The 26,584-nt window shown below is 41.1% G+C and overlaps 1 protein-coding gene and 1 long non-coding RNA gene across 7 annotated transcripts in view; one reads left to right on the plus strand and one right to left on the minus strand.

The window, feature by feature from the left end:
- Positions 1–23,179, plus strand: part of LOC308576323 (arylacetamide deacetylase-like 4) — a 61,090-nt gene extending 37,911 nt beyond the window's left edge. For 5 of the 6 annotated variants that reach the window (XM_081175573.1, XM_081175569.1, XM_081175567.1 and 2 more), the window contains one exon: positions 22,433–23,179. In XM_081175573.1, coding sequence (XP_081031699.1) covers positions 22,433–22,509 — 77 coding nt within the window. In that variant the 3' untranslated portion in view covers positions 22,510–23,179. Of the gene's footprint in view, positions 1–9,380; positions 9,740–11,523; positions 11,741–19,507; positions 19,572–21,734 lie in introns of those variants that run through there. The other variant, XM_081175571.1, reaches the window with a different exon arrangement.
- A 142-nt stretch (positions 23,180–23,321) lies between these two features.
- On the minus strand, positions 23,322–25,147 carry LOC308576357. The gene is made up of 2 exons (XR_014003187.1): positions 24,750–25,147; positions 23,322–23,514 (listed from the first exon to the last, which is right to left on the minus strand). It is a non-coding gene; the product is annotated as an uncharacterized lncRNA (long non-coding RNA).
- Positions 25,148–26,584: the final 1,437 nt, after the last annotated feature.

Consider the following 26,584-nt stretch of genomic DNA (forward strand, 5'->3'; position numbering starts at 1 on the left):
AAAGACAAAATAGAGCAGAGAAGAAAAAAAAGAGAGAGAAAAGAAAAAACAATACAATAAACAATACAAAACACAACCTTAACACACTAAACTAAACAAAGCAAAAGAACAGCAATTTAAAAACATATACCATACCATTTCATTACTCTATCTTTCATTCCCTTATTTCATCGACCTCCTCTCACCTCCCTTTTTGTATTCCACTTCTATTACTTGTTTCAGCAATTCCTTTCCATCTCTCTCTATTTTTATCATTCTGAATATCTTAACATATTTTGTACCTTATTTTCCATTAATACTGAAATACTTATTTATACCTAACTCCTTATAACATTTCTGCTAAAGCCATAAAATTTCATTCCAACAATTTTCTTACACTCACTAAATTTACAATATTTCTATATATAAACTTTAAACTTTCCCAATCTTCTACCACCATCTCTTCTCCCTGGTCTCGGATTTTGCCAGTCATGCTGAAGCGCCCTCAACGTCATGCTGAAAGATTAACTAACATGTGTGACTCCAATCTACAGTTTCCCCCCCAAAGCAGAGTATACTTCCTTGGCTTCTTCCTTAGTGGGAGTCCCTGCTTTGGCTATATACAATGCTTGCATGGGTGCTCACCTGGCCTGTTCTTTGACAAAATCTATAAATCATACCTCACGTGCTTTAGCTCTTTTAAATCAAGAACAGAAGATTTTAAGAGAAGCTGTTATTACACTGAAAGTTTCTGTAAGACTATCTCTTGCTACACCAGCATCTAGGATGTCAAGTTGTGTCTAATCTTTGCTGTTTTAATTTGACTGATGATAGTTACCATGTGCAAACTCAAATTGATCAATTGCGAGCACTAGCACACAACATCACACAGGATGTTCTTCCTTCCTGATGGGACACTCTGTGGTCTTGGTTACCACAGATTGGGTGGTTTCGAACCCGGCTCATGTATGGGTTGCTAATCATTGGAACATCTTGTTTTTTACAATGTATCCCTTCCTTGTTCTCTCTCTGCCAGGGGACGCGGACTTATAAAAAATATTGGGGGGGGCCCGGGAAAGCTCATGAATAATAAATAAGCTCATGAATATGCAAATAAAGTGGCGCCGCCTCCTCGTGAGCGAATAGGGGAGAGCGTGCTGCGCCTATTAATCAGCTCCGGAGCGGAAATTGGGTGGAGCTTTTGCTCGGGAGGGAGGGCAGGAGGCATGCAGCCCGACCCTGTGCATTTTGGGCTCGGGCCCCCTCAAGCCCCATGGAGTCGGCGCCTATGCTCTCTGCACTACATTTTTTCCACACCCTCCTTCAGGAATGTCTGATAAAGAAACACATGCAGGAAGATTATGAGGACACAATGCCTCTCCTCTCTTTTTTTTTATAATCATATTTATTAAAATTTCCAATAATAACAGAATAGAAAAAATAAAAAAGATAAAGAAAAGAAAGAAAAAGAAAGACCAATTTTAAACCCTTATTTTCATAACCTTCTTTCTGGGACTCCCTCCTTCCCCTCCCGACTGTATTCCCCTTTCCCTACGTTGGTTCCACAAGTTCTCATTCCTAGTTTAAACCTAATATGTTGTACCTATTAGCCAATTTAAATTACAATCCTAACATCACTCCTCATCTTTAACAAAATAAAGCAAAGATTTCCCCCCCAAGATCTGCCCTGTTTCCTTCCACGAATTCCCCCTTTTTTTCCCAAAACATGTTAAATCAAAATACCAAAGTTATATAGAAAGTGTTGTAAAATTTGTCTACGGCCATAATACCCTGAACACGCCCGATCTCGTCTGATCTCGGAAGCTAAGCAGGGTTTTGGGGAGACTTAAAAACACAGTTAGACAAGAAGGATGTCCTCCAGTTTCCATGGGAAGCTGCAAATAATAAAAAATCTTAGCACATTAAGCATTTTATTTATTTCAATATTATTATCACATTTCCACATAATTACTGTTATTATCTGCTAAGTTTGTTTGCTTTCCTTCACTTAATTTTTGTTGTTGTTGTTCTTTTCATATTATAAAATAAAAAATTACTCCACATGTAGAGAAAGAGAACTGTAAAAATACAAGAAAGGTTAAAAAATAAAAGGAAAGCAAAAAATTAGATTACCAGTTAGATGAAAACAAACTTGACACAAAAACATCAGATTCAGAAAAGAACTATTATTAAATATATTACAAAGATATTCTCAAAAACCGCACAGATTACTCCTGGACTGAAAAAATGGGAAAACAATGGGGAAAAACTTAAAATTCACCATGTGCTATCTGATAAAAGAACTTTATGACACTGACTTTCAACATGTGATGAACATGTCCCCAAAGTAAAACACAAACACACAAAATGAGCTATGAGGAACCAAAAATAAATAAATGCTAAGACACACAATTAATAAGCAACCTGAAGTAACCTGAAATAATCTGTTTTGGCATTCTAACATCCCAAATGAAAATAAAAGAGTGTTTCTTGATGTGACAACATCAGCTGTAATGTTAATACTGGGAAATGAGTTAATACCAATAAAAAAATGAATGGCAATTTAAAGTTGTGCAGGTACCTTGCACTAGCCAAAATGACAGAATTAGTAAGAAATGCTCAAACAATGTTTGGTTGTGCTTCGATTAACTTCATAGACATCATGGAGAAACTGATTAAATAAATGAAAACAGATTATTTGTAACACAAGGAGATAGATGGAAATCAACTAATATAGCAGGGATTCAGACTTGTTTTGCTGAACAGAAAGAAAGTGACTGTTTGCCTTTAAGGGAAGAAAAACAAAAAGAGAAACAAATGCAATTACTTTTTATAGAGTATTTAAATCACTGTTTGCATCCCCTCATTATCATTTGTGCTGTGGGAGAAAAGAAAGGACACTCTGTTAAAAGGGAAAATTATTTCATGTGAGAGGTCTGTCAGGAAATGCTGTTCCTAAAATGCATAGGCATATACACACCTGTTGAAAGGGAAAATTATTTTATGTGAGAGGTTTGTCAGGAAATGTTGTTCCTAAAATGCATAGGCATATACACATACACACACATATACACACACACACACACACACACACACACACACACACACACACACACACACAAAACTGTTATAAAATTTAAATTCCATGGGGGGGGAGAAACTACTCAAGAGAGGAACTCACAGTGGGAGTGCTTTGATATTTACCTGTGAAAAGAATTTGGCATGTCCAGTACTTAACTATTGTCTTCCTGGAGCAAAACACATTAAGGATGATTTCCCTTAATGGTTCCAAGTTTTACATTTGAAAGAAACCTCCTCTCCCCCCTTACAGTTCCCCCCTTCCTCTTTCTCTCTTCTTTAGCTGATCTAGCCTCTGTGCATGTGCAGAGTTCATGTCTCAGCAAACCTTTTATACCATTGAAAATGTTGCATCTTTTGGCTCAATTAGAATAAGGAAGGGAAAGGTAAGGAGTAGATTTTAAAAATAGGGTTAGATTTTAAAACAAAAAAGAGAAACTCAGCAATTCAAGTATTCACCATTCAGCCCAAGCAAACTGAGACTGCTTCCTTTATGTACAGGAAAGGGCTAATATCCCTCTGGCCATTCGCGGAACAATCAACCGCTCTCTTATTTATGAGTAAAAATGGCCAGGTAAGGAGTAGATTTTAAAAATAGGGTTAGATTTTTAAAACAAAAAAGAGAAACTCAGCAATTCAAGTATTCACCAAAGCTAGCAATTTCAGCCCAAGCAAACTGAGACTGCTTCCTTTATGTACAGGAAAGGGCTAATATCCCTCTGGCCATTCGCGGAACAATCAACCACTCTCTTATTTATGAGTAAAAATGGCCAGAGTTAGAATTCATAGGTTTTTTTTTTTTTTTTTTAACATTCTCAGCCATTTCAGCCTTACCATTTGCAGACAAAAAATATTATTATTATTATTAATATTATTATTTCCTGCCCTTTATTTACAGGAATGGTCAAGGCTCATTCTACTTGATTATTCATTTGTATGTGCTTAAACTTTGAGTAGACTTTTAAGTCTGATTTTTTTTTAAATAGTAGACAAAATGATAAATACTGTAATCACTCAACTGCCTGATATCACCAGTTCTGCTTCAAACATCATGGCTTCACCTCACACCTTTTAAAAAAACAAAGAGCAAATCTGGGCTGAATTTCAACTCCATTACCACACCAGAATTTAAGAATTACCCTCCAATGCTTGCAGACACATGGTCTTCCACACAGCCACAAATTGGGAGAGTTGAAAGGGACCCTGGGGTCATCTAGTCCAACCCTAAAATACAGGGTTCATAGCAAGATTTGTACTACCAGAAACACACACATTCACCTCTCACCTTTAAAAACAAAGAGCAAATCTGGGCTGGATTTCAACTCATCAGCCACAAATTGGGAAAGTTGAAAGGGACCTGGGGTCATCTAGTCCAACCCTAAAATACAGGGTTCATAGCAAGATTTGTACTACCAGAAACACACACATTCACCTCTCACCTTTAAAAACAAAGAGCAAATCTGGGCTGGATTTCAACTCATCAGCCACAAATTGGGAAAGTTGAAAGGGACCTGGGGTCATCTAGTCCAACCCTAAAATACAGGGTTCATAGCAAGATTTGTACTACCAGAGAGACACACACATACTTATGTACACAGACACAACTGGGGAAGAGACCACAAGCCATGCGCCTATCATGTACTAAGGAAGAGGAAAATAAAAGTACCCAACCCTTTTAGCAGATCTTGAAGCTAGTTTGAGTGAGTGTTTACTTCCTTAGACTAAAGAGTGAAAGTTCCTAGATAAATTATCTTTAAAGACTGAAGTGAACATTTTTCCTAAGATAGGGAGAGGATCTCTTATAAAGCATAGTTAAAACAGCCATAGATTTGATTTAAAAGGAATACAAAAGTGACAATTTTTCCTGAACTTGCAGAGGAATAGTAAGCCTAATCTATGCCCCCCCCCTTTGCAGTTTCCTTTAAAGGAAGCTTACTCGGAAGTAAATTTACCTGGCACAGAATAAGAAGGAGAAGGAAAAAAAAAACTGAAAGAGACAGAATGAAACAAGGGGGGGCATTTTCTAAGAAAAGAGGCCAGGACGTCTTATAGAGACTGATACCAGGAGCCTTACAATAACTCTTCTGTCCAACCAGATCAAAGTTAAAACTGGACTCAGATATTTTTTTTAGAAGGAACACCATACTTTCATAGGCATATACTTAATGAAATACATACACTGCATTTTAGCTTGAGAGAGCAGTTGGCTCAACTAGGCTTTTGCAGCAGAAACATTAGGTTAACTTAGACTGGAACACAGGTGTACTCACAAACTCAAAAGTTACAACACAACATCATTTACCATTAGACTTAAAATCACACCCCCCCCACTGAAACTAGAGAAAGGAGGTGGGGTAATCCTCCTTTCAGAACACAAGTAGCACGCATACAGGATTTTACCACTTGGGAGAAAAACTCTCTTTTAGAGCCTCTTTAACAAACATTTGCACACTTCATTCTCAATTTTTGTCTTGTTTAAGATTGATAAGGCTTCAACATGGCTTCCTTAGATTTAGAATTGGAGCAAGCTTGCATTTTTATTTTAGATGGTACATTTAATATAAGCAGCTGCTGGATGTTGCCTAAGCACAATTTAAACACTGGAAAAACGTTTCTTAAACACAAATTGAAGGGGACTGTCAGAGTCCAGGCGGGAAGTAAGCACCAACTGGGCTTCTTTCCCATCAGGAGTCTGTGGGTTCATTTCTTTTGATTGAGGTGCACCCATTTTAAGAATTTTTTTAATAGCGCTAGCTTTTACTTTTATACTGCAGTCAGGGTTTTATCCCCACTTTTCAGGAAACACAATAAATAACCCACAGTACACTCAATTTGGACAACTCCGAGAATTAGTACTGTGACACACCGCCGTTCGTCTGGCCTGACTTACTAGGCTGGTACAGCTGTTGGCCTTTCCTGGCTACTAAGCTAACAGTGCGGTCAGCGATCTCAAACCCCCCCTTTGGTCATTACTCAGCCAGGGAGCCCACAGCAACCTCCTGCCTCTTACAATCTAACCTGAGAGTTCCCTACTGGACGCTTGCGTAGCGCAGTGCCAGATTGGGACTCAGAAATGACAAAGAAGGAAAGGAATCAGGTGCCCTTGCTTTCTCTGCTCACAGGTCATCTCTAACAAAGATCGCCATGGCAGAGGTGCGGCTACACCTGGGAGTTAAATAGTTTTCAGTACAGAAGAAAAAGCACGACCTTTTTCTGGGCAAAACTCCGAAGGAATAGGTCGGCATATAGACTGTAGAAGGGAAATGAAAGAAGTCACACACAACTTTTGCCTGGGCATACTCCGAAGGGCTAGGGCTGGTGTTGAGATTGAGGGGACAGAAAGGAGAAGACAATTTTTAGATGAGGAAAAAAGTAGAAATTTTAGATTTGAAGGGAAAAGGGAGAATTAAAGAATTTTGGTTGCTGTGGTTTAGAGACCCCAACCCACTACCCGTGTTTCCTACTTAATACTCACTTCCGCATGCGCTGTTCCTGGTGATCCCACGATGTCTTGACTGGTTGTTTAAGGCCGGCCTGATCAAGATTTGCTTCCTCTGGTTAGCCCCGCTGAACTCCAAGTTATTGCCAGACCCTGGGACCGATGGAAGACTGGTTATTCCTCCTGGCAAACTGCCTGGTGCGCGCTGGATAACCAGTCCTTCCTCGTTTCCAGAATCCGGGTAACCAAAAGTCCCTTCGTGGTCGCCATCTGTTGTAAATAAAAAATATGCCCTTTTCCCTTATGGGGTATCCAAGAGCCCATATAGAGTCCTTACATAGGTTCCCTATTGGTAGGAGAAAATAACAGAGGCCAACCAGAGAATATTGAGAAGCAAAGCAGCTAGTAAGCTTGATCTTTATTGATCTGTTGCAACAGGGTACTCCCCTCACACACAGGAGAGGAAGAGGACCCAGAACAATGGCCTGCAAGGCCTTATAAAGACTTTTGAAATTCCCCTTCTCTAGATCAGGACCACCCCCAGAAACATTATGCATACATCACAGAAGGGGTGTAACCTAAGACCACCCCTCAGATACATCCCACCTACATCACAGAAATTTAAATGTTGTTTTTCTCTTCTCCTTGTTTATCTCCTGTCTAGCAGGTTACTTGATTGGATTTTCTGGGGAGCCTGGCCATTCTTTTGTAATGCTAAAATACTTATTTCCTGGGCCAGGTCACAGGCTCACACCTTATTCAAACACAGATTAAAGAAAGAGACAATGGGGAGGCTTTTCCATTTTTAACCTTGCAGAGAAAGGATTTGGTCAGTTTAGGAATCAAAATGGTTCCACGTTGGCCTTCCTGTACTGATCTATGTATGTGCAGTTATGAACATTACTATATATCTAAAACCATAAAATTCCTATCACAAAAGATAAAAGATAGAAGATAGAAGAAGATTCCAAAAGTTGGTTACATAGCCTTTGGATTCTAGAATTCCCCCTCCCTTCCCCGGTTTGGATTCCCCATGTCCATCAGTCTGTATGTTGTCAGCCTGGAGGTCTCAAGTCCACTCACAATGCCTCTCCTTTCTTAAGCTTCTCTGTACACAATAAAAATAAAAAATAAAATAAAAATGGTGAGATGTAGGAGTGCAAATATCCAGAGATGTAGTGATCAGGTAGGATTGCTATGAGGAATTATAACAGATATAGAGTAAGCCATCTGCGTCAGCAATGAAAGCATTGCGTTGACTGGGTTTAAACTATTTTGATATCATTCTTGATCAATCTACACCCCTGCATCCCTGTTCCATTCCTCTCTTCCTCACATGTCACCTACACAGCAGTTGCTTCGCCAGGCAGGCATCTTGGGCCATAAAGACAGTGGGCAAGTTCCTTTGAAGTAGTTTTTTATATATTAATCTTGGGATGTTAATCTTAGGGCCTGGAAATAGTTTCACAGGAAGGTGATAATGATGCCTATCTCCTTGCCATCCTTCCATCCTCTCTTGCTTACTCCTGTTTGTGATCTCCGGAGTTTCTCTAGTCCTCTTTTATTTACTCTCAGATTAGGTATGCATGCTCAGAGTAGTAGTCTTTGTAGTTAAAAGAATTTCTTTTGATTTAACTTTGTCCCCACATAGGTTTGTGGAAATGCTCAGAAGAAATCTGATTGGTTCTTAGGAACACTCTGTAAAAAGCTTTTTTGTGAATAAAACTACCTGGGCCGGGGGGCTGTGAAAAAAACACGGACAAGCACAGAGAGACACGATTATACGCACCCTTCCCAGAGTCTTGCTGGTTCAAGCCTCTGTGTATATTCTTATTAATCGGAGTTCAATCCTTTCTTTACTTTGCAAATGCAACACCACAGCAATGTTGGCTTTCCTTCCTTGACCACATCACCTCCACCCTATGGTGTCATGGCATTAGGTGCTGGCCTGCAGCATTATCTTGAGGACAAATCAACACTGATTACTTTCCATTTGGATTACTGCAACGTGTTATGCAAGGAGTTGAATTTGGAAAGTCTGGAAACCTGAGTTAGTGCTAATAATGACTACAGGGACATTGATTGGCACTTGACAGGGGAGTTTAGGCAAATTCACACCAACGAACATTCACCCGCACCCTGTGTGAGGAATGTTAGAAGTGGGTGTGAGACTCAAAATCTGAACAAAATTGATGAAGCAGCAGAGAGTTTATCGATTACAAAATAACGTACTTGCAAGATCAGGTGTCCAAAAGCAGACACATTAACAGAAGTGGAATACAAAAAGGGAGGTGTGAGGAGGTCGTGGAAATAAGTGAATGAAAGATAAGATATTGAAATTGTTTGATTTACTTTAAACTGTTTTTGTTTTGTTTTGTTAGTTTAATGTGTTTATGTTATGTAGTGTTTTTGTACTGTATTGTATTGTATTGTATTGTATTGTTTTTGTAGTGTTTAAATTGTTGGAAAAGTAATAAATATTAATTTTAAAAGAAGCAAAAGCAGACACACCCCAAAATAGTAAGACTGAAGCTTATATCCCTTATACCCGAGGCAGGTTCCCTCCTGTTTCCCCATTAGCTGGGTATGTGCAGGGTTTACAGCCTATCACGTCCACCCAATTAAAATACTAAAATCCCCCCCCTTTGTTGACATCTCCCATTACTCTGAATTTGATGACCATTCCTCCTAATTTCTTTCCTCCTCCTTTGGTCTGTGTTCCTATACTTTTACACATTGACTCAAGAAATAAAGCCACATACTGACAACCCTTAGGCATAAGCAAGCTTTATATTTGCTGAAGCATGCGTCCATTTCAACTGTCGGCCAACCTGTTTTCGGGCATTCTAATCACGAGTCATTCTAAAGATAAGCTGTTAAGCAAGTCTATGGTTAGCCTGCACCTTATTACCACATTCCTGAACCATTTGTTTTCTTCTCAGCTGAGAGATTAAGTGGGTTGGCCGAGGATGTTCTCTTGCAGGTGACATGGAGTGTTCTTGTATAAAAGCCACCAGCATTAGCTAAGGCGAAGTCCTTGTCTCTGTGCCTCTGAGTTGAAGGGAAATGGCATTTGGTGGAACTCTGTGGATGCTGATATTATATATGACCATCTTCATTCATCTCTTGCTGTTGGTATGGGGAGTTTCTTATACTCTTGCCAGGACCCACCTGCCTCGAGTAATGGGCCATCCTGCATCATTGATAATTTTAAATTTCTTAATGGGATATGGATTTGTACTGGTAAGTTTATTTTACATAGATTACAGGGATGAAGCGACACCTCTATAAAAAGGGCTGCACCATTTTAAATATTTTAGTTTAGAGAAAAGGCAAGTAAGAGGCGACGTGATAGAAATGTTTAAGATTATGGAGAAAATAGAGAGAGAAAGGTTTTCCTCCGTCTCACTAGAACTTGTAGACAATCCAATGAAGCTGAATGTTGGAAGATTCAGGACAGATAGAAGAAAGGACTTCTTCACACATAAGATGTTCAATCCATGGAAGTCACTCTCACAAGAGGCAGTGATGGCTGCCAAGTTGAATAGCTTCCAACGAGAAATAGAGAAATTCCTGGAGGCAATAGCTATGGATGCTTATTAACCAGCTCTGGCTCTAGAGATGGAGGCAGCAATGCCTCTGAACACCAGTTGCTGGAAAACACAGGAGGGGAGAGGGCTCCTGTGCTTGGGTCCGGGTTTGTGGGTTTCCCATTGGGGCAGCTGGTTGGCCACTGCGAGATGCTGGCCTAGATGGGCCATTGGCCTAATCCAGCAGGCTCTGCTTTGAGGCGTTCCCAAAGGAAAGGAAGGATTGAACTCTGGTTATGAAAATACACACAGAGGCTTGAACCAGCAAGACTGGTTGCGTATAAATACACACAGAGGCTTGAACCAGCAAGACTGGTTGCGTATAATAATAATTCCTGTCCACCCTCCAGCCCAGGTCGTTTTATTCACAAAAGAACTTTTGTCACCGTGTTCGTAAGAACCAATCAGATTTCCTCTGAGCATTTCAACAAACCCCACGTGGGGACAAAGTTAACCTACAAAAACTAATTACTGTAAGCATGCATATTTCTGGTGTAAACAAAACAGAACTACAAAGGAGTGCATCCAGCAACCCCAGAAGTCACAAACAAGCAATATACATGATAAGAAGGAGGCCAGGAGGACAGGGATCATTATCACCTTCATGTGAGATCTGTTTCCTGGCCCTAAGATTAACATCCTAAGATTAACATATCAGAAAAGCTACAACAAAAAAAAGCTGCCCACTATCTTTCACAGCCCAGGATACATGCCTGGCATAGATGTCAACTTTCAGATTTGAAAAAATGGGATCAGTAGCCAAAATAAGGGGTGACAGGTCCCAAAGTAAAGAGCTCAGCTAATTTGTAGGTGGGCTTTTGCCCTTGCAAATAATCGCGGCACCCTCTTTTCATGTTTCAGTAATTTTGCTTCGGTCTCTTGGTAATGTGCTGCCACCCAGTGGCCTTCCTGGCAAATTGCACCAGGTAATTCAGAGGTGGATCCCAACATAACCTTTCCTTGCTTCTCATTGTGTCCCGCTGACCGTTGCTTGGTAAGTGCTGCAGTTACTTTCCATAAGCAGACCTTTCTCCTTTCCCCAGACCAGCTCCGTCAGGGCTATTGCTCACTTCCAAGCCTCAATATTACCACACTGTCACCTCTCTGCTGGGAAGCGCTGAGCAATGGCGAGTCCCCTACACTGCTTAGGTTCTTATGCACTCCACTGGATTTATCCTGAGTAGTACTAGCACTGAATACCCCCAATTTGTGTTGCATCTTAAGGTTTGAAATAACAGGAAGCGTACTAGGAAAGGGGAGTGGGCAGGGGCTTCACTTCTGGGCTGCTCAAAGAGAATAAGTTTCCATCCCAAGAGGAAGGAAAGGATAAACAGCACAGTCATCTCCCATGCACGGTTTCTGTTCCATAGGCAATACATATATGCAATACATATATCTAATGCTGATTTAAAATGCTAAATGTTTTGGTTTAAACAGGGAGGAATTCTGGAAAAACTGGGCATCTTCCATAGATATTCCATACTCAGGATCCTAAACCTATTAATTCCAGAAGTGAAGGACCCAAAAATGATCACAAGGGACCTGGTTTTTGATGGGGTGCCTGTGAGGCTGTTCTGGCCCAAGACATCACCTGCTGGGAACAGGAAAGGAATCATCTTTCTTCACGGAGGGGTTGCACTATTTGGAAGCATCCGTAAGTTCTTTGAAATGTTTTTGAAATGTTTCACTTTGTTGTTTGTGGAGAATTTGGGGTGATACTTTAATGTAAAGGTCATGAAATGTTTGCTATGGAGGGGTGGGGGTGGTTTGTGCTGCCTCCGGGGATTTATTTTTATCTTTATGAATACTGCTACAAAAGTTGGGTACCACCTCTCTGCCAAACCAGTAGGATGGCATGATGAGAATTGTAGTTTAAGAACAGTTGGAGACCCAAGCTTGGGAAACACCGCTCTAAAGACACTCTTTTCCTGAAAACTCAACCCCCCCCCCATTGCCATGAGTCTGACAACCTCTTTCTGCTCAGGCCCAAGAATTCCTCGCATATGTGCCAACAACCCCTTTTGTCAAGTTAAGGCCTCTATCCAATTGAGGCACTGACTTGGAAAGTGTTTTTTCCGCTGGCCTCCAATCTTCCCTTCAATACTCCAAATCAGGTATAGGCAAACTCCGGCCCTCCAGATGTTTGGGACTACAATTCCCATATCCCTAGCTAACAGGACCAGTGATCAGGGAGGATGGGAATTGTAGTCCCAAACATCTGGAGGGCCGGAGTTTGCCTATGCCTGCTCCAAATAATAATCAAAATCCTACCACTTACTAATTTCTAAGGTTTAGGGTGGTCTCCCCCCAAATCTATAACAATACAAAGAATAACAACAAACAATGTCAATAACCTGTGGCTACACACAGTTTAAAAGGCCGTCTATTGGTTAATTAGCCAAAGGCACCTGACAATATGAAACGAAGGCGCCAGGTGGGTCTCCTGGGGGAGAGCATTCCACAAACGGGGAGCCACAACAGTTCTGGGCTTGGGCCCAGAAACAAATTGGCAGCCAATGCAGTCACACCAGGATTGGCATTATATACCCAAACCACAGTGGGCAACCTGGCTGCTGAATTCTGCACCAGCTGAAGTTTCTGAACTGTAGGCAGTTTAACATGGCAGGATGGGATTGTGTGGTAAGAAAACAGGGCTGAGCCTTCCTGTTGCAGAGATGTCTGGTTCTGTATTAATTCCTAATGTCAAGGTCAATGAAAAATGCCGAAGAAGGTATTTGTGCTTCGTACTTCAATGGACTTCTATGAAAGGTCTTCCAGAGATGCTCAGAATTAATTTGAAAGAAGCCCAAAAATGTGGTCTGAGGTTTGTTTGGTCCTGTTCTGACTTATTCACGTATTTACACGTTCATTCTGCATGGAGGGAGTCCATGGTCATCTCAAGCAGGGCTTGTTCCCACAGCTGTGCAGCACTGGAGTCAAAGGCATCTTTCCCAGCCAGCCTTTCACTAGCCAGTCCAAAATGGATCCCAGTCTTCGTTCTTCCTAGCACACCTTGCTTTAAAAGTATGGATTTTTTTGGTTCTCTTCTGAGTTTTACCCATTGAAACTGTTGATCAGGAGGGCACTTCCGGAGGCGGCGCGAAACAGCAATGGCGGTCCTCTTCATGCTCTGAAGAGGGGCTCCGCGGAAAAGGGTCGTGCGCTGCGGCACAGCGACAACCCATGAAGAAAAACCACGGGCAGAGTGAGCCCATGGCCGTGGGACTCGGCGGGCACCAGAAGCAACCCCAGAAATGGAGAAGGAACCCCGTAAGGGGCTCCGGAACGTGGAAGGGGGAGCGGTGCTGTGAGTTCATTGCTCTTTCCGTGGAAGCGAAGCCGTGCGGCTGCTGCTGATGAGCGCTGACCTTTCTTCTTGAAACATAAGGCTTCAAACTACATACTCGTGAGTAAGGATTAAATTTTCGGGACTAAAAGCTTTAAAATTTGGCTGAAAACGGGAGACGCAAAACAGGAAGTCCGTCTTCCGACCGTGCTTTAAAGATCAAAAGCAAAGACTTTGACAAGCGGAAAGCACTTTAAAAGGGATTACAAAAGTTGGGACTATCGTGTATTGACTGAACTGGCTTCTAAGGGGAAAAAAGGATTTGGTTTTTAAATTTACTGGACTTTAAATGGGACTTTCCTCTCTTTTGTGGATTATAAAGGATTAAGAAACCAAAGTCCCGGACTGCCAGGATATAAGAGAACTGTCAAATTGCGGAAACTGTATCTAAAAGTGAAAGTGTCACATTTGAGCGTCATTGGCAGGATACAAATAGGGAAACTGTTTCTTGCACCTTTTTTTTGAGACTTTGTTCTAACTTGGGAAGAGCTCTACACGTTAAAAAGGAGATTGAAGGACCCTTTGTAAACTTTTTGGGACTGCAGGGACTTTAATGGCGGAAAAAGTTCTTTCTTTCTTGTGAACTACAGTGGTACTCCCCCTAGTGGACTTTGGATTTATAATTGTCTGGGAACAACATTTTATTTTCTTTTCAACATTTTTATTTTATTTTATTTTCTGCTGCCTTGTTGTTTACACTTTGGAACTGTCTTTCCCATGGGACAGCACACAATTTGACCTTGACACATAGACAGGTGTGGAATGAGTGGCTCAGGGAAAACAAGATCGGCCAAAACGAAAGCAAAACAAGTTCAACTTGTTCAAACAACCTTGACTTCCCAATCACGCAGATCATCCGTCCCAGCTGTTTTGGGAGTACAAGAAGGGGAAGTTGAGCAGCCAGCATCAGAGGATATGGCTACAGGAGGATCTGAAACTTTTTTAAAACAGATTTTGGAACAATTGGCAATTTTGAACCAGAAGGTGGATGATCAATCGACAAAAATTGATCAAGCCACAACCTCTATTAGCAAACTGACTGACCAAGTGGCTCAACACACACAAGTAATTGGGAATCTCAAGGAAGCAACTGTAGAAAATCGTAAATTGGCTGAGGAAGCCAACCAAAAAGCAGAACAAGCCAATCAGAAGGCTGAGGCAATAAAAGGGGAGGTAAGGCCGTTACACAAGCAGATTAGTGAACAGCAGGCCTACCTGTCTATGGTGGAGCTGAGAAATCGGGAAAACAATCTGAGATTGAGAGCTATCCCAGAACTTGAACAAGGAGATCTGATTGGTTATTTGACATCAGAAATTTCAAAGTTCTGGGGCATAGAGGAAGAAAAGGACTTTAAAATTGTCACCGCTTTTAGATTGGGAAGAGTGGTAAGGAAGGACAGATCTAGAGATTGTTTGATCATCTTGAGATCCAGGCAAGAAAGAGACAAAATATTAGGCCTACATTTTGAAAAATCACTGGTAATTCAAGGCAACAGAGCAGAAATTTACAGAGACATACCGAAACAACTTTTGGATCTTAGAGCTACATATACAGAACTAGCAAGACTATTGAGAGGCAACTCAATTTCCTATAGGTGGGAGTTCCCCCAAGGACTATCTTTTAACTTCAAAGGAAAGAAAGTTAAAATTAGAACAGCAGAAGACCAACAAAAGTTTTTGAACGATCACGGAGAGGACCTTCAGAAGGGAGCAGCAGCAGCTTGGCCACCACCTCCGCCTGTACCTGCACCAACACCTGTACCCTCGGGATCAGAGGAAAAGGAAGAGACGCCACTATAAGACCAACAGATTGATCCAGGATGTCTCTGCAACTACTTAGCTGGAACATTAATGGCGGAAATTCCCCGGAAAAAAGAAGAAGAATCTTTCATATATTGAAAAAAGAACAATTGGACATTATTTGTTTGCAAGAAACTCATGTGACTAGGCTCCATAGGAAAGTGTTAATCAATAAAAGATTAGGCCAAGAATTCATTTCATCGGACAGAGTTAAGAAAAGAGGAGTGGTGATTTATGCAAAGGAGAGCCTGTCACCTAAATTTTTATTTAAAGATGAGCAAGGAAGAATTATGGCAATTGAAATACAGACACAAGGAGAAAAATTTTTGATATTAGGAATTTATGCACCAAATGAGGGGAAATCAGAATTTTATAAGAAGCTGCATGAGACAATGCTGGACTATCTAGACTACACTAACATCATTATGATGGGAGACATGAATGGGGTGGTCTCTACAAATATGGATAAGTCACAAAATCAAAATTTAACAAAAGATGGCAGACTGCCTAAAACTTTTTTTGAACTAACTGACAGTATGGATTTGATTGACATTTGGAGGACAAAGAACCCCCTAGGTAAAGAAGGAACATTCTTTTCTGAGGCCCACCTGTCATGGACAAGAATCGACCAAATATGGACAACTAGAGGGCTGGCACCTAAGACTAGAAAAGTGGAAATCTGCCAAAAACTTGCTCCGACCATAATGCAATGAAAGTGGAATTGAGACTCACTCCAATCGGTTCTTTCCGATGGAAAATGAATGACACCCTACTAAGAGATCAGGAGACTGTGAAAAAGGCCCAAAAAATTTTAAAAGACTATTTCGAAATAAACTTGAACACTTCGGTGGAAAAGAGAACAATCTGGGACGCAAGTAAAGCAGTTATGAGAGGGTTTCTGATACAACAGAACACGATCAAGAAAAGACTTTGGAATGGAAAAAAGGATAAGATCTTAGAGAAGATAAGAGATGGAGAGAAAAAATTGAGATTAAAACCAAAATCAAAAGAGGTTTTGAGAGAAATTAAATTCCATCAAGCACAATATGCGAAATTGATAAATCAAGAAGTCAAATGGAAGATTAAGCAGATGAAGCAAAGATCATTTGAATCAGCGAACAAGTGTGGAAAACTGCTAGCATGGCAGTTGAAAAAAAGACAAAAAATGAATTTTGTTATCAATTTAGAGGTCGAAGGAAAAAACATTCAGAAACCAGAAGAAATTAGAAAGTGCTTCCAGAGATATTTTAAAAAACTCTACACGCAAGGGCCGCAGGAAGAGACTGAGATAGACCAATTTTTAAAAATCAATGGACTATCAAAGCTATCTCAGGAAAAGAGAACAATCCTGAATTACAGAATAACACAACAAGAAATTGAGGGTGCCATTCAGAATATGCAACTAGGTAAATCTCCAGGCCCAGATGGACTTACCTCCAAGCACTACAAGATATTGAAAGACTTCTTGATACAACCACTAATGGAGGTTTGCAACCAGATTATGGAGGGGAAGAAGGCACCGGAATCGTGGAAAGAAGCTTTCATCACATTGATACCTAAACAGGAATCTGAAAAGACTCAACTTAAGAACTACCGTCCTATCTCACTCCTTAATGTGGATTACAAAATTTTTGCAGACATCTTGGCAAGTAGATTTTAAAAAGTGTTAAATGAAGTAATTCATAAAGACCAAGCAGGCTTTCTCCCAGGTAGACATTTGTTTGACAACACTAGGAATATTATTGATATTCTGGAACTTTTGCAAACCAATATCAACACGAAAGCAGTGTTAATTTTTATTGATGCGGAGAAGGCCTTCGACAACATTTCTTGGAAATTCATGAAGAAAAATTTGGAAGGGATGGGAGTGGGACGGGGGTTTCAAAATAGTATAGAGGCAATCTATTCAGAGCAAAAAGCTAAACTGATAGTGAACAATGTGGTGACAGAAGAGTTTAAAATTGAAAAAGGAACACGACAGGGGTGCCCCTTATCCCCTCTGTTATTTATCTCAGTCCTGGAGGTACTTTTGAACATGATTAGGGAGGACCGATTGGTGCAAGGAATACAGGTCGGAGGGAAACAATATAAACTGAAAGCTTTTGCAGATGACTTGGTTTTAACATTACAGGAGCCAGAATCTAGTACAAAAAGAGTTTTAGAATTGATTCAGGAGTTTGGTCGGGTGGTGGGATTTAAGTTGAATAAGCAAAAAACCAAGGTTTTGGGGAAAAATCTGACATCTTTAGAAATGGATGGGTTTCAGAAGGAGACAGAGTTAAATGTGGTCAAAAAAGTGAAATACCTAGGGGTAAAGTTGTCTGCTAAAAATCTGAACTTATTTAAAGATAATTATGAAAAATGTTGGTCAGAAATCAAAAAAGATTTAGAAACTTGGTCAAGATTGAAACTTTCCTTGTTGGGTCGAATTGCAGCTATAAAAATGAATGTATTGCCGAAGATGTTGTTTTTGTTTCAAACCCTACAGATCGTGGACAGAGTGGAATGTTTTTGAAAATGGCAGAAAGATATTTCTAAGTTTGTCTGGCAGGGCAAAAAGCCCAGGATAAAATTTAAGATTCTAACCGATGCAAAGGAAAGAGGGGGGTTTGCCCTTAAGGTTATATTATGAAGCTGCAGCTTTCTGCTGGATGAAGGATTGGTTTCTTTTAGAAAACACTGATGTCCTAGATCTGGAAGGGTTCAATAATGCTTTCGGATGGCATGCATATTTGTGGTATGACAAGGTAAAGATTCACAAAATGTTCAAAAACCATATTGTCAGAAAAGCAATATTTATTGTCTGGACCAAATATAAAGACTTATTAGAAAATAAGACCCCGAGATGGTTATCACCAATGGAGGCCAAGGCCCGAAAAAGACTCAATATGGAGGCCGGTTGGCCGAAATATTGGGAGATATTAGAAAAAATTGGAGACAATTGGAGGTTGCAGAGCTTGGACAAATTAAAGAATAAGGTGCGAGATTGGTTACATTATGCTCAAATTCAAGAGGTTTTTAAAATGGACAAAAAAATAGGATTCCAGGTGGAAAAATCGAAGTTAGAGACAGAATTGTTGGAACCAAAGACCAAGGTACTTTCGAGAATGTATAACTTGCTGCTTAAATGGAATACTCAGGATGAGACAGTCAAATCAGCCATGATAAAATGGGTGCAGGATATTGGGCATAACATTATGTTTGAGGACTGGGAAAGGTTATGGACCACCGGAATGAAATTCACGGCATGTAATGCCTTGAAGGAAAATATTATGAAAATGATATATAGGTGGTACATGACCCCAGTCAAGCTTGCAAAAATATATCACCTGTCTGATAACAAATGTTGGAAATGTAAAGAGGCTGAAGGGACATTCTTTCACCTCTGGTGGACATGTCCAAAAGTGAAGACCTTCTGGGAAATGATCTATAATGAGTTTAAAAAGGTATTTAAGTATACCTTTCCTAAGAAACCGGAGGCCTTCCTCTTGGGCATTGTCGGCCAGAAAGTGTTAAAGAAGGACAGAACTTTTTTCATGTATGCAACCACAGCAGCAAGAATACTCATTGCAAAATATTGGAAGACACAAGATTTGCCCACCCTGGAAGAGTGGCAGACGCAATTGATGGACTACATGGAACTGGCTGAAATGACTGGCAGAATCCGAGACTTGGGAGAAGAAACGATGGAAGAGGACTGGAAAAAATTTAAGGACTATTTACAAAAATATTATAAGTTATATGAATGTTAAGAATTTGCATGATTTGGGAAATCTAGCTTCAGCAACCAGGATTTGGAGATACAGGAACCTAAGTTATAAATATGAAAGGGTTAAAGTTTAAAGTAATATCATATCTAATTTAAGGTATAAGTAAATTGATAATAAGTATCTTAAACTCAAAACATAATATTTGAAAAGTACAAAGGAATGCATGAAACAAGGTAATAATTTGCTGATATTTTTATTGTAAAGAATGCAGGGTGAGGGAGATGTGGGGAAGTCCGGTTGGTTATGAAAAAATGTCTTGGAATGTTGGATTTCTTTTTTCTTTTTTCTGTTACTTCTTTCTTATATCTGACTTTATATCTGTACCTGAAAAATGCAATAAAAAATATTTTTTTTTTTTAAAAAAAGAAACTGTTGATCAGGAGGGAACAAAATGTACATAATGTACATAATGGTTTTCAACTAGTGATGCCCCATTTATAAAGGGTTCAGTTCAACTTAGTTGTTGCCAAAGGAGACTCGTTAAAGGTTATGTGCCTTTTTCCAGGAACTTCTGAAAGGACCTGCCATTCGCTTGCCCACGGAACCGACTCAGTGGTTATGTGTGTTGAGTAAGTATCTTCACGCTTCAGTTTCTAACCCTTCCACATGAGCCCAGAAAACGGCTGATTTTGCCAACATCGTGAATTTGCCAACCTTTAGAATGGGTGTTCACCTTTGTATTTTGATTTTTATGCCTTTGGACCCAATCCCTCTGGCTTTAAGCATAAGAAGCTGGAACATCCTGTTCTCACGGTGGCCAACCAAATATCCCAATGAAAAGCCCACAAGCTGGACCCAGACACAGGAGCACTACTCCCAGTTGCAATGTACATCATCTGGTATTCAGAAGTATTACTGCCTGTGATAGTGGAGATGGCCCATCCGCCTTGCGACTAGTATTCATGGATAACCTTATCCACCATGAGAGGCTGATATGGCTTCTCAATCAATGCCAGTTCTATCTGTTGCGATTATCTCTATCCTGCCTTTCAGGACAAAACTCCTTCCAAGGCGAGATATAAGGAACATTAAACTACTTTTACATAAAACTGGATAAATGTTTTTGTCCCTCTCTCTTAACTCTAGAACATGTGGACATTCAATGAAGCTGAATGCTAGAAGATTCACCTAAAAGAAAGTACTTCTTTACGCAGTGTGTAGTTAAGCTGTGGAACTCGTTCCCTCAGGAGGCAATGATGGCCTCCAACTTGGGCGGCTTTAAAAGAGGATTAAACAAATGCACACGGTATAAGACTACCAGTGGCTACTAGCCATGATGGCTATAGCCTGCCTTTGCAGGTGGAGACAGTGTCCTTCTGAATGCCAGTTGCTGGAAGCTGTGGGAGGGAAGAGTACCACAGGACTCATGTTCTGATTGTGAGTTTCTCCAATGATTGACCACTGGCCACTGAGAACAGGATGTGAACTAGCATTATATTATCATGGAAAACCTCAGGCACTGGGGATCAATGCTCCACTCCAGGCCTCTTCAGTTCTCCCTGAAGAGCCAGTGTGGTGTAGTGGTTAAGAGCGCTGGACTCGTAATCTGGTGAACCGGGTTCGATTCCCTGCTCATCCACTTGCAGCTGCTGGGTGACCTTGGGCTAGTCACACTTCTTTGAAGTCTCTCAGCCCCACTCACCTCACAGAGTGTTTGTTGTGGAGGAGGAAGGGAAAGGAGAATGTTAGCCCCTTTGAGACTCCTTAAAGGTAAAGGTAAAGGTACCCCTGCCCGTATGGGCCAGTCGTGACCAACTCTAGGGTTGTGCGCTCATCTCACTTAAGAGGCCGGGAGCCGGCGCTGTCCGAAGACGCTTCCGGGTCACGTGGCCAGCATGTTGAAGCTGCACTGGTGAGCCAGCACCAGTGCCGCACACGAAAACGCCGTTTACCGTATTTTTTGCTCTATAAGACTCTCTTTTTCCCTCCTAAAAAGTAAGGGGAAATGTGTGTGTGTCTTATGGAGCGAATGCAGGCTGCACAGCTATCCCAGAAGCCAGAACAGCAAGAGGGATCGCTGCTTTCACTGCGCAGCGATCCCTCTTGTTGTTCTGGCTTCTGAGATTCAGAATATTTTTTTTCTTGTTTTCCTCCTCCAAAAACTAGGTGCGTCTTATGGTCTGGTGCGTGTTATAGAGCGAAAAATACGGTACCTTCCCGCTATAAAGCGGTACCTATTTATCTACTTGGACTTGAGGGTGCTTTCAAACTGCTAGGTGGGCAGGAGCTGGGACCGAACGATGGGAGCTCACCCCGCCGCGGGGATTCGAACCGCTGACCTTACAATCAGCAAGTCCTGGGCACTGAGGTTTTACCCACAGCGCCACCCGCGTCCCATGAGAAACTGGAGTCTGGTCCTTCTACAGGTTGGGAAAAGCAGGGTAGGGGTTAGTGATAAAGCAGGATATCAAATCCAAACTCCTCTTCTTCCCTCTGAAATCACCGCAGACCCCCACCTCTGCACCATTGCCCCTCTTTTTCACCCTCCTTGAGTGGCATCTGCCTGATTGGAATTTGTCTTGCTTGCGTGAAGGCAGGGGTGCCAACTTGAGTAAATATTGCCCCCCCCCGGTAAGTCCCATATTGCATAAATGATCACATGACGTGGAGCACATAACCATTTGAATGGAAATGCCAATCAGCTTAGGGGGACCAGCCTCCTTGGGGGTGCTGAAGGTACCTCAGCCCCAAGTATGATGTCAAATGTTGATGATATCTTGGTTTTTCTTTAGATTTCGTTTAGCTACTAAGCATCCATATCCAGTCCCTGTACAGGACTGTTTAACTGCTGTAATACATTTTATGAAGAATGCAAAGGAATACAGAGTGGACCCCAGCCGCATTGCCATTGTTGGGGAGAGTAGTGGAGGCACATATGCTGCAGCCATTTGTCAAGAACTGGTGACCAGAGAGGACCTCCCAAGAGTGCGAGCTCAGGTCCTCATTTACCCATTCCTCCAATCAATGGACTTCAATTTGCCATCCTATCAGCAAAACCATTCAGTTCCTCCCTTGTTCCGGAAAAGAGCTGTCAGTCTTGGTTTGACATATCTCACTGGGAAGACAATGAATGTAGATGGAGTTCTGAAAGGCGCCCATGTCCCTCCTGATTTGAGAGAGAAATACCAAAAATGGATCAATGCTGATAACATTCCAGAAGAATTTAAAGCTAGGGGCTATGTTCCTGTAGAACCTGCTCCATTTTCAGAAGAACTTTATGAACAAGTTAAAAGAGGTGGTGAGACAATGTTTGCCCCCCTTTTAGTGGAGGATGACATAATCCGCCAGCTCCCAGAGGCTTTCATTCTAACCTGTGAATATGATGTTCTCCGGGACGATGGGCTGTTGTACAAGAAGCGGCTAGAGGACCACGGTGTGCCAGTGACATGGTATCATGTTCAAGATGGATTTCATGCAATAATGACCATAGCTGGTTTGAAGGCAATTGAATTTCCGAGCACACAGAAATGTTTGCAGAGTGTAATACAGTTCTTAAAAGGTTTATAGAAATGAATGACATTCTTTGTCTTCCTATGGCAGTCTTTCCCTTCTGTGGAGGGAAATATCGTTCCTCATTGTGCCAATCCTGAAGTAAAAAGAAAAAATCTGATCAAAAATTCCACTCTGTTTAATTTATTAAAATCACCATGGGCTCTATGAATACATACGCAAAGCCCTACTGGATCAAGCCATTGGCTCACTTCACACAGCATCTTGTTCTCTTCATGTTACATATTTTTTAAATTAATTTTCATACAATTTAACAAATTCAATTCAGTTTCAATACAATATTCCCTCAACATTTTGACTCCTCATCCTTCCTTCCATGATGTTTCTGTTCAAATCCTTTGTCTACTAAATGTAATACTCATTTCTATAACAAATATCCAACATTAGATTCCTTTAGCATTCTCCTTCCTTTGCTTATATTTCCAGTCCTGCCTGTGTTTTCATTTGACTATAATATTTTCTCAGATATTCTGAAAAGGATCTCCACTCCTCCACAAGCATTTCCTCTTTTTGGTTCCTTATTTTCGCCTTCCCCATATAGTCCAATAGTTTTAAAGTCCACTCCTCTTTTGTTGGAACTTCTTCATCACTTTTTTTTAATTGATTTTCCAGATTTTAACCCAATTATAAAAATTATAACAAATTAATACAATTCTGTGTAAGTGACTTCCTGCATGCCGTCCTTGATCCGTCCTTATCTTCCAATGTTACTGACTGCGTTTTCATACTCTTATTGAAGTAAATAGTATAACAGACCCTGAGGATTGCCACACCCCTTGTTACTGGTGTGGGAGTCTTCTCTTTCTAGAAGATCTCTCCTCTCCTGACTGGAATGAGACCCATGTAGGCTGTATCCACACAGCTTCTACTTCTCCTGGCTCAAAGTCAGCCCTCCAGCTAGCTCCTGGCGTAAAACTCTCCCAAGACACTCAAACCAAGCCCAGTCTAAAAACTCCCTCAGAAACTGCTCCTTTTATTTTTCTCCTCCCACTCTGCTTAGTACTCTTTTTTTAAAAATAGTATTTATTAAAGTTTTAAGTTTACAAAAAGACAAAAGAAAAAACACCAAATTAAACAATAACAATACCAATACATCACAATAAAAAACAGAAAAATAAAAACAATTAAAAACAAAGGAAAAAAGAAAAAAGAAGAAAAAACAAATCGAACCTTCCCATAACTTATCTTTCATTTGCTTGTTTCCCTGACCTCCTCACACCTCCCTTTTTTGTATTCTAAGTCAATTATCCATTTCAGCAAATCGTTTCCCTCTCTTCAAAATTTTTATCCTGAAAATTTATCTTGATCTTGATATAAGTTTACTTTCCCTCTTTTCACCAATTAACAGTCTATTTTCCTTAAATCTTTGATACATTTTTGCTAAAATCACCTAGATTCATTCCAACATCATTTTAACATTCATTAATTTTACAATGTTTCTGTAAATAGTCTTTAAATTTCTTCCAATCTTCCTCCACCGACTCTTCTCCCTGGTCTCGGATTCTGCCCGTCATTTCCGCCAGTTCCATATAGTCTATCACCTTCATCTGCCATTCTTCCAGAGTGGGTAGATCTTGTGTCTTCCAATACTTTGCAATAAGTATTCTTGCTGCTGTTGTGGTTTACATGAAGAAAGTTCTGTCCTTATTTGGCACCAATTGGCCAACTATGCCCAGGAGAAAGGCCTCTGGTTTCTTCAGAAAGGTATATTTAAATACCTTTTTCATTTCATTATAGATCATCTCCCAGAAAGCCTTAATCCTTGGGCATGTCCACCAAAGGTGAAAGAATGTACCTTCCGTCTCTTTACATTTCCAGCATTTATTATCGGGCAAGTGATAAATTTTCGCAAGCTTGACTGGTGTCATGTACCACCTGTATATCATTTTCATTATATTCTCTCTTAAGGCATTACATGCTGTGAACTTCATACCTGTGGTCCATAACTGTTCCCAGTCAGCCATCATAATGTTATGTCCGACATCTTGTGCCCATTTAATCATAACAGATTTTACCGTTTCATCCTGAGTATTCCATTTCAACAGCAAATTATACATTCTTGACAAATTCTTAGTTTTGGAGTCTAACAGTTCTGTTTCCAATTTTGATTTTTCCACCTGGAAGCCAATTTTTTTATCCAAATTATATGCCTCCATTAACTGATAATAATGAAGCCAGTCTCGCACTCTATTTTTTAATTTTTCAAAACTCTGCAGTTTTAATCTGTCTCCCTCCACTCTGCTTAGTACTCATTCAGAGAGGCTCCAGCCCTCTGGTGGAATTCTGAGGGACTGCATCACCAAACTCTGGTCTGGCTTTGCTGTCCATCACAGAGGTACTTAGCAGGGGTCAGCAAACTTTTTCCGCAGGGGGCCAGTCCACTGTCCCTCAGACCATGTGGTGGGCCAGACTATATTTTGAAAGGGGGGGGGGATGAACGAATTCCTATGCCCCACAAATAACCCAGAGATGCAATTTAAATAAAAGGACACCTTCTACTCATGTAAAAACATGCTGCTTCCCAGACCGTGTGTGGGCCGGATTTAGAAAACTTCATTGGGGGAGAGGGGAGGGTGGAGAAAAAGCTTTGCAGAGGGATCAAGAGGCGAGAAACTGGAGTCTGCTCCTTCTACAGGTTGGGAAAAGCAGGGTAGGGGTGGGTAAAAGGTAAAGGGACCCCTGACCATTAGGTCCAGTCGTGGCCGACTCTGGGGTTCTGGCGCTCATCTCACTTTATTGGCCGAGGGAGCCAGAGTACAGCTTCCGGGTCATGTGGCCAGCATGACTAAGCCGCTTCTGGCGAACCAGAGCAGCGCACGAAAATGCTGTTTACCTTCCCGCTGGAGCTGTACCTATTTATCTACTTGCACTTTGGCGTGCTTTCAAACTGCTAGGTTGGCAGGAGCAGGGACCGAACAACGGGAGCTCACCCTGTCGCGGGATTCGAACCACCCACCTTCTGATTGGCAAGTCCTAGGCTCTGTGGTTTAACCCACAGCGCCACCCGCGTCCCTTACAGAGGGTGGGAGGCTGGCCCAAATCTGAAAACACGATGCTACTGTCCCTTAGAGCAGCTTGTTATTGGTCCTGGGGAAGGCTGAGAGGAGGCGGGGAGGGGAAATGGGGAACTTTCCTTGGGCAAAGCCAATAGGCATTGCTAGGCATTCGTCTTGCGGGGCACCACTGTATCTTCTTTTTGCTTTTTGGCAAAACTTGAGGTTTGACTTTTAGTCAAAGGAAGTAAAAAGGTGTCTTTTCTTTCCTCACACTGATCATTCCCTTGCTGTCCTTCAGCATTGTCTGCCTCTGCTACTGTATCCACCCCCTCAGGATTAGGTGACTGTGGACTCCCTTTTGCTCTGGTAACTATGAAAGTACTCTGCACATGTTCTAAAATGTCCCAACCAATGAGCACAGAGGCGGGGATTTCTTCCGACAGGGCTACCTGCCACTTCCCTGCCCAGTTTTTGAATCTGACATCTATTTCCGCCACCTTTAGGATTTCTGCTTGTTTCAAAATTCCTTTTAATTTCATTACTTTTCCTGGAATTATGGCATCATCCCTGATTATATCCGGGTGGACTATGGTGACTTGCGATCCCGTGTCCTTTAACCCGAGATATCTTTTTCCGTCTATCCAGATATACTCTCCAGCATTCTTTAACAAGAGATTATCTTGTTGAATCACATAACAGTGCAGGACTTTGGCCTCTGCTACCTCAGCAGGCCCAGGCCTAGTTAGCATGTCTGTTTCCTTGACAACCTGGCTAGTTGGGCTCTGCTCCACAGACTGGATACAATATGTCTGTTTCTGTGTGGTACTATAACTAGATGTTTCTTTTCCTGTTTTACAATAAAAATGTTTATGACCTAATTTCCCACATCTCCAGCATGAAATGTCTTTGGGTCCTGCATAACTTGTTTTATTTACTTTTCCCTCAGTAAACTCTGTATGGGTGTGTGCCTTCTCATGTGGGCTTCCCGATGAGGGGCTGCCTCTCTTATTGGTTTCTGAGGTAAACTTTCCTTTGGTTTGCTGAAAGTTATTCTTGTTTGTTTCCCAATATCTCCC

The sequence above is a fragment of the Podarcis bocagei genome (genome assembly GCF_964188305.1).
Source record: "Podarcis bocagei genome assembly, chromosome: 16".
Taxonomy (NCBI): Eukaryota; Metazoa; Chordata; class Lepidosauria; order Squamata; family Lacertidae; genus Podarcis; species Podarcis bocagei.